At 40.0% G+C, this 15,576-nt stretch overlaps 3 protein-coding genes across 5 annotated transcripts in view; 1 reads left to right on the forward strand and 2 right to left on the reverse strand.

Annotated features, from left to right (window-relative positions):
- The window catches only part of LOC116381897 (glucose-6-phosphate 1-dehydrogenase), a 12,658-nt gene extending 9,596 nt beyond the window's left edge, over positions 1-3,062 (forward strand). For 2 of the 3 annotated variants that reach the window (XM_031844398.1, XM_031844399.1), the window contains exons 7-13: positions 116-241; positions 708-801; positions 895-1,081; positions 1,179-1,414; positions 1,566-1,642; positions 1,832-1,924; positions 2,013-2,103. In XM_031844398.1, coding sequence (XP_031700258.1) covers positions 116-241; positions 708-801; positions 895-1,081; positions 1,179-1,414; positions 1,566-1,642; positions 1,832-1,924; positions 2,013-2,103 — 904 coding nt within the window. Of the gene's footprint in view, positions 1-115; positions 242-707; positions 802-894; positions 1,082-1,178; positions 1,415-1,565; positions 1,643-1,831; positions 1,925-2,012 lie in introns of all 3 variants that reach the window. The other variant, XM_031844397.1, reaches the window with a different exon arrangement.
- An 858-nt stretch (positions 3,063-3,920) lies between these two features.
- On the reverse strand, positions 3,921-12,423 carry LOC116381903 (glycerol-3-phosphate dehydrogenase [NAD(+)], cytoplasmic). Its single transcript, XM_031844407.1, has 8 exons — positions 11,439-12,423; positions 9,785-9,962; positions 9,365-9,505; positions 9,026-9,164; positions 7,150-7,262; positions 6,675-6,911; positions 5,001-5,107; positions 3,921-4,908 (listed from the first exon to the last, which is right to left on the reverse strand). The coding sequence occupies exons 1-8, from the start codon at positions 11,480-11,482 to the stop codon at positions 4,812-4,814; spliced, it is 1,056 nt and encodes a 351-aa protein (XP_031700267.1). The 5' UTR covers positions 11,483-12,423; the 3' UTR covers positions 3,921-4,811.
- A 277-nt stretch (positions 12,424-12,700) lies between these two features.
- The window catches only part of LOC116381898 (acid-sensing ion channel 1-like), a 40,403-nt gene continuing 37,527 nt past the window's right edge, over positions 12,701-15,576 (reverse strand). Inside the window, exon 10 of the mRNA XM_031844400.1 lies at positions 12,701-15,449. Within this exon, the coding sequence (XP_031700260.1) occupies positions 15,330-15,449 (120 nt within the window). The 3' untranslated portion in view covers positions 12,701-15,329. The remainder of the gene's footprint in view (positions 15,450-15,576) is intronic.

A 15,576-nucleotide genomic window follows, 5' to 3' on the forward strand; every position in this document is an offset into this window, starting at 1 on the left:
GAGAGACACGGAAACAGAGAGACGGAGAGACAGGGACACGGAGAGACGGAGAGACAGGGACACGGAGAGAGAGAGACAGACAGAGACACAAAGAATAATGTGACGGTCATTGCAGGTTTGGGAACCGAATCTTCGGGCCGATCTGGAACAGGGACAGCTTGGCCTGTGTTGTTCTCACCTTTAAAGAGCCGTTTGGGACTCAGGGACGAGGAGGCTACTTTGATGATTTTGGCATCATCCGGTGAGTGGAGAGAGAAATAAATCCCTAAAGTTTGTCTTTGAACTTCAATATTAAAGTTGAATGCTTAAAGTTCCGTTTAGTATTTATAAATTAGGAATCTTACCTCCTTTTTAAAGTCATCTACAAATAATATAGCATGTTGATAAGAGTATTACATACTTGACTAATCTCCCTTTAAGGTACATTTCGATCAGATAAAAATGATAAACTATGGACAATCATTCATTTAAATCCATTGATAACCCTAATTATGAATGTTTATGCTTATAACTATTATTATACAAGGCAATAAGCAGAGTATAATGCATAAGTATAGTTTATAACGCATTATAGACATGGGCGTCATAGAAAGTGTTGATTTAACCAGTTTTAACACATCGGTTATCATTTTATGACGATGATCACAGCGATCTCCTCTCCGTCTTTTGTGTGACCACCTGTTTGTTCCCTTTGCCCCCCCGATCAGTGATGTCATGCAGAACCACTTGCTCCAGATGCTCTGCCTGGTGGCCATGGAGAAACCAGCTTCCACCAGCTCTGATGATGTCAGGGATGAAAAGGTACAAAATCGTCTCTCAACGCCCCCTCAAACACTACTGCAAATATGGAGAGATATGTTACGATTCCTGTTTCTCTTGTGTTCCTTCTCGTAGGTGAAGGTGCTGAAGTGCATCGCTCCGGTGGCCATATCTGATGTGGTGCTGGGTCAGTATGTGGGGAATCCAGAGGGGGAGGGAGATGCCAAACTGGGTTATCTCGATGATCCTACAGTTCCTAAAGGATCCACTCAGGCCACCTTCACCACTGCTGTACTTTATGTGCACAACGAACGCTGGGATGGTAAACACACCGTGGCCTTTTTAAAAAAACAAAACAAATCCCACTGATGTCTCCCGTGCTCTTTCATGAGGCTTCGGCGTTGTGTTTCGCTCCTCAGGTGTTCCTTTCATCCTTCGCTGTGGAAAAGCGCTGAATGAGAGGAAAGCTGAGGTGCGGCTGCAGTTCACAGATGTCCCAGGGGACATTTTTGGAAATCGGTGTCGCAGGAATGAGCTCGTGGTGCGTGTGCAGCCCAACGAGGCGGTCTACGCCAAGATGATGAGCAAGAAGCCTGGTGTCTACTTCAGCCCTGAGGAAACTGAGCTGGACCTCACCTACAAGAGTAGATACAAGGCATGTTCAAGTTGATTTGTTTATGCAAAGAGCAAGTGATTTATATAGCGAATACAAAGAAAGTAGCTGTCTGTATCACGTCTCTAATTTCTTAACCGAATGTTTTTTTAATTAAGAAAGAAACGATTTAAAATGTGTGTCTTGTTTCCAGGACGTGAAGCTTCCAGACGCTTACGAGCGTCTCATCCTGGACGTCTTCTGTGGGAGTCAGATGCACTTTGTGCGCAGGTGTGTCTTTGTTTTTCACTAGTGTTGTCATGTTACTACTTGTAAACTAAACCTACCAGTTCTTTGCACTAGATGGCGACATAGTGCATCTTTTCTCTGCCTCAGCAAGAAGGGAAACTGTTGTTAAAACCTTACATACAGCTATGATGTAATGTCCTCCACCGCATGCTGACTTCTTTGTCTTTGCAGTGATGAACTAAGGGAAGCATGGAGGATCTTCACACCTCTTCTTCATCACATAGACAGAGAGAAGCCCAAACCTATTTCTTACAAATATGGAAGGTAGGAAATGTTGTTCAGTATTCCTTCAATTGGAAAATGGTGTTGAATACAGAGTGTTGATTGTGATTGTTTCACTTTCTTTTGTCAGTCGGGGCCCAACAGAAGCAGACGACCTGGCAAAGAAAGTTGGATTTCGCTATGAAGGCACTTACAAATGGGTCAACCCTCACAGGTTGTGAATTGTGATGAGGGAGGAGTAGAGGTAGGATAGCAGGAGGGGGTGAGTGAGCCGTGTCATGTTTCACTGCTGGAGTGTCTTTTTGGGGAAAGAGGAGTTTCCACTATGTGGATCCATCGCTGTAGTAGAAACAAGCTATCATTTCTCAGGGATGGCAATTATTCCTTGGAACCAGTTCATCAGACATTCAAAAGATAGTGATCTATTTATGCCGTCATCATGGGTTATACTGCACTTCTTCATACATTCACAGCAACTTTCCATGTTATATTTGAGAGGTGGGACCAATTCAGTTGGAGAGGGAACAAAAGAAATCAGTGAACTAAAAAACAAAGTTGAACAAACATGTCTGAACTAGCTCCATGTCTAGATATCAATAGCAGAGCAACAACAAAACACTCAGCAGAGTCATGCTCAGTCATCTTAAGCGGTGTACCAAAGACGGTAACTGAACACAGCGGAGACGAGGAACAAGACGGATTGTTCACCAGCTGTCACTCTTAATAACATTGTGATTGTAATACCGCTATGCTTTGACTGCAGTTATTAATCACTTAGTGGAATTTATTTTTACACCTTGTGTACTCTTTCTGCCTCTTTAAGCTAGATAGACAATGTGGTTTAAAAAGGGCAATGCGGGCACTTTTCTCTTCACAGCATTCATACTGGAATAGTCTTAAGAGTCCTGATGGACAAACCAAACGAGCTCTCTGTCTTGTTTAGTAGCCTTCTTCTGAGTGTCATTCCCTTTCTGTTTACATGTTTTTTAGGTTCATTTAAGCTGCTGATGTTTATTCCATATTTCAAAAATATTCAGACGGCAGCGGTGTCTACTACAGGTCAACAGTGAATGTCTATGTAATGACGTACTGGATACTGCTGTTAGGTGCACAATGTACAGCTAGCTACATTTCCACTACTTGTAATAAATAAACTAGCTTTAGCTTCTCTGTAAATGGGTTCCATGCGCTCTGGTTTTTATTGCTTTAAGCACAATGTGTTGTACCTTTCATTTTTACAAAGTTAACTGAGTCATGTCATGGAGATGAGCCGTCGCTGCTGATGCTGGTGTCTGAGTGTTCTCCGGTGAAACCCATGAGGGGCTCAGGCCAAATAGGTTGAGCGGAAGAGTCTGGAGGCAGCATTACGCACTGGCTTGCAGCCGTGCACTGCCGGAGAGGAGGTGCGTAGTGGCGCTGAGATATCAGACTCAAAATGCCGTTTGGGGTGAAAGTTTAACTTAAAATGTCATTTAAAGTCAGTATTTCATAAAAATATGAAGAGATTAGTATAGTATGTCTTAAATGTCAAAGCCATAAAAAGTATAATACACCATACAAATGTCATTGTATAGTATTGTACTATAAACATGTTCAAAAAAGTCTAAGCATAGTATATAATAAAAAGGTCATTGTACTCATAGTAAGATGTCAGTCATTAAACTTCATAGTGTATCACAAAAAAGTCAAAGTCCATCATGCTATAAAGTCCTAGTACAACACGTTAGAAAAATTCAGTCATAAAAAGGCAAATATTTTCAAATAAGCCTTCCACAATTTTAACATTTTCTAAATAAGAGATGAAAGCTTTTGTTAAAACTATTGACATGAAGCTGAGCTAGTACTGTCAAATGACCACTTCACTTGTATTCTCCTGCCACTACGATAGTTTTTTTAGAGAATCAGTTTGTTCTTTGCTTTTTTTAAATGTAAAAGTTAACAGAATATTCTGGCAGTATTTCTTCCAACTAAGATTCCCGCTGCAGTGATTTGTAGTTTGAGATAAATGTGAGGGAGTGAAAAAGGATTCAAGCGATGATTTGAATTTGATTAGAATTAGTTTATTTACAGACAAAAGTTGATATAATTACCAACACACATGAGCCGCAAATGAATGAAAATCAGGCAGGGTCACAAAAACAAATGGAATATTGGACGTTAAGTAGTTAAGTCTTTGGTTTGGACCCAAAAAAATCAATGGCCAAAAATACACAACCGTGCATTCTAAGGCACTGTCAGTTTTTTATGTTAAAAACAGTTGTGCGATTGACAGTATGTTAATACAGTACAAGACAGGAAACAGTGAATTATGTAAGACACTTTTAGAGCAAGCAAGGACATAATTATCTGAGGTATTACATGATTAATAACTTGATGGACAGGCTTTCACTGGACGGCAACAATAACGTTAGACAATAACGCCTCACAGAAGGACTTTGCCCAACAGGTCTTTGTCCAAATCTGAATGCATGATGTGGTGCCATATGAACATCGTACAAACATGGTACTGAATGAATGGCAGTCAAATATTTTTAGAAAAATATTGTATTATGATGAATTTGATGTCCAGAGATATTCATTGGTGTTTTCAATTGGGTTGCTTTCTAAAAAACAAACTAAAAAACTCAGGCAAAAAGTGCTGTCTGTCAATCACAAGGGAAAAGAACCCCGTCATCAATTACCCCTCAAGTCATCATGCACGTGTCAGGAAATGAACGAAAAACAAACTGAGCGGTAAAACTACAGCTGAACATGCACAAATGTTACGCAACCTCTTTTAATAAGTGAACATTGCACTCGCTGGCTGGAGCCGCTCGGTTGCACAACAGCTGTGGAGTGACTGGTCCCCCGTCTATTTCTGACTGGTAACAGGTGAGAAAAGGTTAATGCTCTCCAGTTAAAAAGGCACTTGGTCAGTTTGTTGTTGTTTTTACATGTGCTCTGGGTGGTTCTGCAAACAGCTTATGAACTCTGTGACTGGATGGCCCTGAAAGCAGATCTGATACACTGCATTGAACAGAGGGAACCTGGGAGGAAGGAGGACGCATTGTTGAGTGCATAAATACAGCTGGAATGATGTCTGATGAGATCCGGTGTGTCGTGTCGCTGCTTAACTTACTTGTCAATGAGGTTTTTGTGCTCGAGGATGAGATAGACCTCAGCTGCTGTTGCTGGTCCCTGCAGCTTCTGGCCGTTCAGCATCTCCTTCTCCAGCTCCTCGATGGACTGAGAAGAAACATGAAGGGTGGACTCGTGTTCAGTGGAAAAGGAGACACGGTCCACACACGAGCTTTTACAAGCTTCCTCAGCTTACGTACCTCTGGACCAAAAACATTTCAGCAAGTAGCGGACTGTAAATGACCTTTTAGTACGGTACAGTGGGCTTGAATCATTTCATAATTACTTTCTATAAACGGCGAGATATTTGTCCTTTTCATTATTATATTAATGTTGAAGATTGTATTTAGAAAGTTATGCTGGTAGGAAGAGAAAAAAAAAGCACAAAACTGCAGTGTCTTCACAGTAAAAGTATTTAAAACAGCGGAATAATAATGCCACCAGTGTTGAGTATTCTGTTTCATGTTGTAGTTAATATTAAGTAACAATGTATTTTTATAGTATTTTCTGAGTTATGTGTATGTAAGATAGCCATATTGCTGTATCAGCCTTATTAACTGCTATTTGGATTTGCTCGTCTCAAAATATACTTTACAATTTACAGAAACTTCAGTATATCAAAATATGAAACATGTTTAAACAAAGTGGGTTAAAGGTGCATTAACATGTGATTTTAAACACCTTTCTTAAGCTCTATTGTGATAAAATGGATTTTATTATCTTTTATTTTATATTTTGAAGTACGTATGCACTCTATTAGAGCTCGTTATCAAGTCGACAAGGTTGTTTTTAATATATATATATATATATCCTTTGTCTTTACTGTTGTGATGGAAGTTAATCGGAAGAAGAGAGTTTTGTTCCCAAATCAATAATGAAGTCTTCAGAAGATTCAAAGTTGTCTTTTTCCGTTTATTCTCTTGCAAGAGGGAAGAAAGCACAACAGTAGTTCAGTAGACTGTGTGAATGCTTCAAAATCTGTATCACACAAGCTCCTTTATTTATACAGCAACAAGTTATTTCTCAAAAGTGCAGCACCCACGAGGGCTTGTCTGCTGCATCCAGCTGACTTTTCACAGCTTCGATACATTCAAGGTAACATGAGGTGTTTCAACCACCAGTTCTGATTACTGCTTAGTCTGCACTTTCTTTACTCCATGTAAGGAACAAGTTGTTCTTGCCACTCTGCAAGTAGTTTTGTTACTTTTCCAGTAGCCATTTTCCTTAATAGATGACACGTGAGTTCACATCGAGGACACAAGGCTCAAATGCATATTTTTACCATTACACTGTCAACCACTTGTGGTCGAATATTAAACCTTTTATTAAAGACATTTAAAGACAGCAGCGTGTTTATTTTAGTTTCCCTTCTTGGCTCGTTGTAGTTTGTCCACAGTGGTCGTGTACCTACAGAAGTGTGTTGTGCTCTTTTACTACTAATTTTAAATATTTATTTTATCTATTTATTCATCAGCTTTGACTGCTGAATCTGACCATTTCTAAAAACCTGTTTTTGACTCTTCTACCCATCAGTCTAAACTTGTACTCAGTTTGCTTTTGTCCTCTTTTGTTTTTGTAGTCTGTCTTTGTCTAACTTTGTCTAAACAATATTAAAAAAAAAAAACTACATTTTCCAAAAAGCGGTAAATGCATTTGGTCTAATCTAAGCGCTCACCTTCCCCGTCTTCACAAAGGCTTCTGCTACTTTGCGGTTGCGGCCGCCGTAGCAGGTTGTGATGAGGTCGGCCACACCGCAGCTCTCCAGGAAGGTTGCAGAGGACACGGGGCCGGCAGTGCAGAAAATGCGGGCGAATGCAATCATCTCCATCAGGCCTAACCGGATCACTGCTGCCTTCGTGTTGTCTCCGAAGCCCAGACCGTCACAGAAACCGGCTCCCACCGCAACGATGTTCTGAAGGACGGACGAGGAGGCAAAGTTGTAATTTTTGGCACAAGAGACGAAGACACTCCTGGATACTTTGGACAAGACGCAGACTATCTGGAGGATCAACATTTAAATACTAAATGGACACTGCTTCCACTTGGCCAAAGTATTTTCAATGTGGCACAATAGTAATTTAGCACGATGACTCAGTGTAAGAACCCCACTTCTGCTGCATGCAGCTGTGTTTCTGTAATAAAAAGCTCACCTTCAGGGCTCCACAGATTTCCACCACATCGTACTCTTCTACCACAGTAACTCGGAAGTTGGTGGTCTGCATGAGTTCCTTCAGGAGAGCCCCGTGGATTTTATTCTTACACCCTGCGAGCAGAAAAAAAAAAAAAAAAAGAACCTGGTTATCTTTTGGCATATCTACAATATGAATTGATGTCACGACCATTTTAAATAGTTATACTTTGATTTCAGACTTTGAAGAGACATGATCAATACTAGACACCTTCTGATCAGTTAGTAAATATGTACTAAATATGTGATCACGTCTGTCAAAGTCAAATGGATTATTATAACCAATTGTCTTTGTTTTTCTTTATTAGTCAGATTACCTCCTAATTTGACATTTGTGTATTTATTACATGAATATTAAGTAGTGAAACAGAGAGCGTTGCTCGCTTGAGGTGAGTCTTTGCTGGCTTTCGTCTGGTTCTGTGTCACTGCAGCTCGGGTGCTGCATACAGATGAACCTTGAAAGGGGGGGGGGCATTGTTCGTCTGCAAGTGCTACCCATGCTGCAGTGGCAGAGTTTCACTTTGGGGGCATTACGTAACCAGGCACCATCAATCCACTTGACAAGGAGCGGCTTCAACTACAGGTGCACGGTCGTTTTGTCGTCATGATTTCAACGAGCACGCAGCTGGAAGTAGACGGGTTACCGTGAAGCAAGAAAAGTAAAATTAAATTAAACTAACATTAGATTTAAAAATGTTTTTCCATAAATTAAGTACGAATAGACCCAAAATGAAGACTATAAGCGGACTATAAGTGAATTATCTTTACAGCATTAGAATAAGAATGATTCTGTCACAAGCTTTTTGATCCATATTAGCGGCTGGTTACTGTAACCGTGATCATTATAAGAGGCTCCCACCGTATCTAACAATGAGCAACAATGTAATTGCTACAGTTATTCAGCCTAGACCTTTCCTCTACTGTGCATTGGAGAAAGACAAGCCGCTCCCTGCGGGACGAGCTCCAAGGAGAGCTCAGCACACTCAGTGTCTGTGTCCTCGTCTCTCAGTCTCTCAGAGCTGCTATAATGCAAAGAGTTAGTGGTTTGCAGGTTCGGATCGGTGGATTAATGCATATTTTTACAGGTTAAACAGTGAGGACTGGCTCTCACATCTATTAATTATACTTGTATGTACTCTTTAAACCACACTTCGTAGTTCATATTACAACATATTTCTCCTGGAATTGTCGCTACACATTACAAACCATTCATCCCAGGATTTTAACTGGAACAGACAAACTTGATTTGTTTGCTCTTTAAGCTTCCCGCTCCATTTATCACTGAGCAAATAACACAGCAATTATATTGTTTTGTATGGAAAGAAAGGAAGTATTGTGCTGCTGTTTTCACTGACTTTCAAAAGCTTTGATCAATATTTACTTATGCAGACACTGTCATTTTTGGGAATGAGGATTTCAGTTGACTAAGATTCTTTGTTTGATTACAGCCCTAACTAAAACACAGTAACTTTGCATCTTTTAGAGGACCGCTGCAATGCTCCAAGGCCTCAAACATTTCACAGCACTGATATAAATATCAGTCCTTTCAAACACTAAAAGCACGCAGTCATGTGGTGCGTACAAATACGGGTAGAAAGCAAATGTCAAACTGAACAAGCCCACTCTGTCATTTACACAGTAGGATTAAAATGACACACTTATGCTGACGACGCAGAAAGATAGAGAACACAAACCACAACAAACATACTTCCTGCTTCAAGACTAAAACCTGCTTATTGTAACTTTAAAAATGTGCATATGTGTCCTAATGAAATAATAAGCGTTTCTTTCAAAACATCCCTAAGCTGAGCAATCAAAAATATGTAGAACAGACTAACCAATGGTGGTCTCACAAAACTTCTCATCAGCAACCTCATTGGCAATGTTGGCCCCCATCAGCACACTCATGTTGATGCCAAGCTTCTCCTGGATCACATCAGAGATGAGTTTAAGTCCATCGGGCCCCTCGTCTACGCCCTGGAGGAACAGAAACACACAAGCCGTGTTTTTACATGAAGCCATACACAGAAGCTGGTATTTGGGTGAAAGATCATACTTCTCAACTGGTTTACGGCTTCAACCTGGAAGTAAACTACGAGTCTGGTATACAACATGAAGTAGCATCGCACCACTATTTAGAGACAAAAAGGTGTAAAATTCAAAGAGCAGAGTCTAACCTTGATGAGAGATATCCCCAGAGCATCAGTCTTTATCTTGTCCTTTAAGGTGTCACACACTTTCCCAACAAACTGATGCGGGATCACAAACACCAAGAAGTCTGCGTCACTGGAGGCCTCCACCAGGTCTGAGACGGCCAGCTGAGGAGGAATCGGAGGGCGATTTTGGAAGAGGTCTGACTCGTACAAATCAAATGTAACCGACATTAAAGTCTGGTGCAACAACCTGCTCTAAGAGAACATTAAGGAAACTGATATCAGAATGGTCAAATGTATAAAAATCTATGATGAGGTGATGATAGAGGAAGCTATTTAAAGCAACAAGAACAAACGCAGATACAAAGCATCATGTCTCTGTACACATAATACCTCATAATAATACATATTATGTTAAATGGTGATAAACCAACAGTTTCTTACCACATTTGCTGGCAGCTTGTGCCCAGGAAGGTACTTGACATTTTCGTGGTCACTGTTGATTATTTCAGTCAGTTTGCGCCCGTTCACCATCTCCTCAAACACCCACATCTTTACGGTGGTGTCAAAATTTGAATTCTGAGCAGCATTGGCACCCACTATCTTGGCAATGGCAGAACCCCTGTATGGTTAATAGTTACAGGTTAGTATTTCATTTACATAAGAAAACAGAAGAGTCCAGAAGAGATCCAACACAGAGTGATTTTGCCTTTTTAAGTCTAGATGTTAATCACTTCTCAGAGTCGATAATAACACGTGACTCCTGACAATCAGGGCCCCTCGTGTGGTTTCTACTGGTTCACTTTGAACGTTGCTGCTCTTTGATCACCAGCAGGATGACCCGGCAGGCAGCACTGAAGATAAGCTGAAATCTGTGTCGACACCGCGCCAAACTGCATTGAGAACTATTCTGATTTTATGTTTTTTTACTCATGATTTTGAGGAATTCTTCTTATAATTTGGGGCCAACACATGAATCTGGCATAAGAACACATAAAGAACTTTAGTTTTTTTTTCAACAATAGCTACAGTCCTGTAGAAACAGAGGTTTTAACTAATCAAATGAATCCGTTTGGTTGATAAATTAAAGCTATATGCCAAATTTACTAGAGAACTTTAACAAAAAAAAAAACAAGTGCTTGATTTTATGTTTTACCTCGGGGACTTTTAAGCCGACAAGGTAACTTGTAATTATAAGACTGTTGAAGGGGCCATCTTCTGTTGGCAATAATGCAAAGACATGACCATTGTAGATTAGATGGTGACTGTAAAGTAACAAACATATTTCTACTGTAGTGCTGCTAAGGAGAAAGCGCTGACATGTTGTATTTCTGTTGCTGACTGTGTGTAAAACTCCATTGAGAACTCCGATTGTATGTTCGTTTACCCAACAGTAATGTTACTATAGTAAGAGACACATTAATTTGGCATAAAAAAACAATACATAAAGCATAAATGAGCTTTAAACTTGATTTATTTCCAAATAATAGACACAATCCTATCAGTGTGTATAAAAACAAGTTTTAACTCAAACAATTAAAGTGTTTGGTTCATGAACTAAAGCTATATGCCGAATTTACCAGAGGACTAAAGTATTCATTCATGGCTTGTTGTTACATTTGTATGATTTTGAAGTAGACAAGGTTGACACTGTTGAACGGGGTTCGGCTTCACAAAGAGAAGACATTGACGGGAGGAACGTGAACCCATGCATATTGCAGCAGAACAACAACACATTCATACTGTAGTGGCGCTTTAAGCAGAGTGGGCTCACGTGTTGTATGTCCGTTGCAGACACATGTCATGATTAACGTTAATCATGACATGTGGTCAGTTTTCTGTCTACTCAGCCGGTTTCCTATGAAAATAATCAATGATATAAAACGGGCAAATGTTGCAGCTAACGTTGATTAAATGCAACACAGTAGTTAATGCAACAACGTATCTCACTGTATCATAAGAAAAGCGGCTGATTGCTAGCTAACGGTAGCTATCTGGCAGGCCGGCTGGGTGCCCAGTGATGCTAAGCGGGCTAGCAACGGTTCACCCGGGTTAAACATGCAACGCATTTTAAAAGTTGGACAACGCATCAACTTGCCAGTTCCCGGAGCCAATGATGCAGATTTTCTTCGGCGCTGACATTGTGTAGCGGTAGAGTTAACCCGATGGATAGCAGGATGAGGGCGCTCTGATTGCCGACACTGTATGCGGCTGTGAACCTGCAGTGGAGTTACGCAACAGCAGCACGCCTGCTTTTCATTGGTTCATCCGAGGGGAGACGATGACCCGCCCTCTAAAGGTCTGGTCACTCATTCATCCAGCTGATTAGAGGTCAGTAGGCTTAAAGTAATGCGGACTAAAGTCCCCATGTGAACAATGGCTACTGCATGAACTATGATACATTGATATAGTCACATTAAACTGCTTAATGTTGTTAAAAGCTGGGACTGCAACACAGTATATTCAGCAGAACATCGTTCTTTGTTATGTTATGCTTAAATAAAACACTGTGGCCTTGACTTGTGTACTACTATGCCTTTCTATTATATGCATTCTTGCTTTTCTCTCTCACAGGAGCTTGTGTTGAGTTGTCACTGTGCAGAACAGAGCCGGCACATTGAGAAGAATTGTTTGGTCTGGGGGACTCTCACACAAAAGGGGAAGTTGTTGCATAAGAGTTGGAGCTAACAGAAGAGTAGGAAGTTACAAAACTCCTGATTCCTCATGTCTGGTTTCTACGAACAAAATCCAACTTACTTGATTGAGTTGTCATGATTATATATATCTGCACCACCTGTACAAACATTAGTATCATGAAGTCAAATATTGCAATAATCTTTCCTTATGTGTTTATATTTACCTCGAGTTAAAAACTTACTGATTGTTTTTATTTGTGGTTCAACCTTCACTTTCCTTGATTACATCAGTGACTTCTGAATATATTAATGAATTAATACGCTCTAAAAAAGGCCACAGTCACTGTGCCATCTGGCTGCAGTATTGTGAAGCTAAATGCTAACGTCAACATGCCAACAATGCTGTTTATGTTTAGCAGGTATAATGTTTACCATGTGCAGCACTTAGTTAGTGTGTTAACATGCTAACAGTTGCTATACAGCACTCAACACAAAGTACAACTGAGGCTGAAGGGAATGTCGTTAGATTTAGTTATTCATACTTCACAAATTGCAATTTTGACCTGATGATGGCGCTTTATCAAAAGTAAAGGGATCACCAAAGTAATTCGAATTCATCTTTAGGGGAACATGAATGTGTGAACAAAATTTATAATCCTTCCAAAACTTGTTTTTTTACTCAAATCCACAAATGTCAACCTCATGGTGGCGCTAGAGGACAAGTCAGAGGATCACCAAAGTAATCACAGTACATCATCTGGGAACCATGAATGTCTGAACAAACTGATGGATCTTGATCAGAATGAACAGAAAATTCTATCCACTGAAAAGAAACGCATAGTTAGCATTTCATCTTTAATATAACAACTGCTTCAAGGCCATTGCATTTTATACATCACCAGACTAAAATAATCAATCTTTAATACTCGGACTTGTATTGAGATGCATGACCTCATGCAGTGGCCGCTTGACAACAACAACCCAGCTGTTCATCTTTATTTACTGATGATACATTTGAAGCAGCTGTGACCGTAGCAATACAAACAAAAGGAATAGAAATAGCCTGATACTTTAATATTTGATAAATATACTTCTCATAAATAAACCTACAATCATATATGTACACAGAAAAAGAGACACGCAATAGTCTAGATTAAATAAATACAACAAGTACAACGTTACACAGATCAGACGATCGTAATTACAATGAGATTATTATCCAATATTTACATTACACTGCGGTTGATGGTATGATTGTGCTTGATACACTGTACTCTATACATTTCCCATTTCCTGTTAAGAAAACACAGAACTCAATGGGAATGAGTGCAAGTAAATTAACGGCAACAGAATATTGTTTGATTTTTGTAAACAGAGTTAGAATAGACACAGTATTGAACATGCACCGCCAGAGCCCACATGTTTACTAACTGATGACAGATACGGTGTTTTGGATACGAGGGCAGCATTTTCAATTTTTCCTTTTTCAGCTTCTGAATCTGCCGCAGACGGCGGGCAACGTTGTTAAAAAACACACACACAAATTCAAAAAAATATCCATATCCAACCAAACACACTGACAGATGATGACGTAAACTGCAGATAAACCTGTTCGTTGATGGACCACATTTAAGACGCCTACTGTACAGTGCTACATGCAACTCAGAGCCCTAGAAGATGGCAAAACACATTCAACATATTTATACTGATTCATTTTTTCTTGCCATGTTAACTTAACAAACATCGAAGGTAAATTCCCTTAAATGTGATGAACAGCATCTACATGTAAAAATGTAAGACACTGCCTTCGATTAATGTCGGTTTTTACGCGTTTTAAATTTCTCTAAACGTATACAGTGATTGTCATTGAAAGGGAATTTTGAAGGCAAATCATACAGTAAGTAGCACCTGGTTGTACACCATTTCATTTTGTGGCTGTGTATCCAACTGTCTCTTTTTCATGTTAAAATACTTGTTTTCCCTAATTTTACCGTATGTTCTTCAAAATACTAAAAGTGTTTAAAAGCAAAAGTTCAGCATTATGGGGAAAAAATGGGTTTAGTTCTCGAGTGGAGAATGTTTACAGCCAGCAGCCAGTTAGCTTAGCTTAGCATAATGACTGGAAACAGCTAGCCTGGCTCTGTCCAAAGGTAACAATTTCAATTACAGCAAAAACGACACACGTGGTTTTATGGGTTAGGGCTTATAGGTTGTTGTCATTTGTTGCTACCCACCTGTTTCCACTCTCTGTGCTAAGCTAAGCTAACCAGCTCCTGGCTGTCATGTCATATTTTACAGTATCACTCTTCTCATCTAACTCTCTGCAAATAAGCTTATTTCCTAAAAGTCTAACTATTCTCAATTCAGTTCAGTGCGGTCAGGGATTTTGCGGCTTCTAGGTTTACTTGTTCTGATGTGAATAGTAGCTTATGGTAGCTAATGGTAGCTAATATTGGCAAACTTGAGTTAGACACTGCTGCATTTACACCTTTGATTTTCTTACTGTGACAAGTCAAAATGTCTTCTGTTAAAAAGACTGCTCAGCAAATGTCGCATGGACTCGCCTTAAGGCCTGATTCCTTTTTTTCAACCTGTTCTGCTCTTTTCTATACACGGAAATCACCTTTTTATTATTAATTTGCTTGGCTTGTAAATTCTTAAGGGCGCTGTCGCCCTGCAAGATGAGGTAGTACAGTATATTGGCAAAAATGCTCAGGTTTTAACGAGGGAAGACGTCGGGCATAACATAAGGTTGGATGACATGCATATAAAAATGGAAAGTTGGTGGAAAGAAAGAGGAACAAGAGCAATGAAAGCAAAAGCCAAAGGAAAAAAAGTAAAGAATGTTCAGCACTGACATGCAAATACCTAAAAAAAAACTTAGAATAATAATAAAGAAACACTACTTGTAAGTGAAAACAAACCTGTCCCATCAATTATTTTACAAAGAGCTCCTTCAGATTGACAGATGACAAACACCACCACACAGCTGGGATTTCTAATGCTGATTCACTGAACACGTACGAACCTCAGCTCGGTTCATGCCCCCATATCTGATACTACGTCTTGAGAAGCTGTTTACAGATGACCATGCAGTTAGTCTGACTTTTTTTTTAATCCATCACAACATATCGGATCTCTGGTTTCTGCTGTCCTGCCGTCCGTGTGGCTTCTCCTCCCTTCAGCCACATGTTGTATATACGTACAAACCTTACCAGGCACAGTTAAGACACCTTCCTCTGGTCGCTCCTGCAGTCTGGAAAGAAAACTGCAATGAACAAAGTCCACGAGACGGCTCGGAGACAAGAGAGCACAGCGGGCCCCCTCCTCCTCCTCCTCGCGTCTGCAGGAGCCTAATGAAAGTTACTGACGTGACACTTTACATCGTCCAAGCTCAAGACCGTTCCCTGGTCGTTGTTGTTGTTGTGCTTGTGCTTCTTATCGGAGCAGCGGCACAACTTGTACTTTATTACCTGAGAGGGGTAAAAAAACAGAGCGGGTCACCACGACAATCAGCAGTTTATGGCTCAACGAGGATGTAAAGTATCCACTGTGCAATTTGAAATGTTTCTAATTATTTGTGTTTTTCATATTTCCATT

Source organism: Anarrhichthys ocellatus, unplaced genomic scaffold (assembly GCF_004355925.1).
Source record: "Anarrhichthys ocellatus isolate YVR2014 unplaced genomic scaffold, GSC_Weel_1.0 scaffold5, whole genome shotgun sequence".
Lineage (NCBI taxonomy): Eukaryota > Metazoa > Chordata > Actinopteri > Perciformes > Anarhichadidae > Anarrhichthys > Anarrhichthys ocellatus.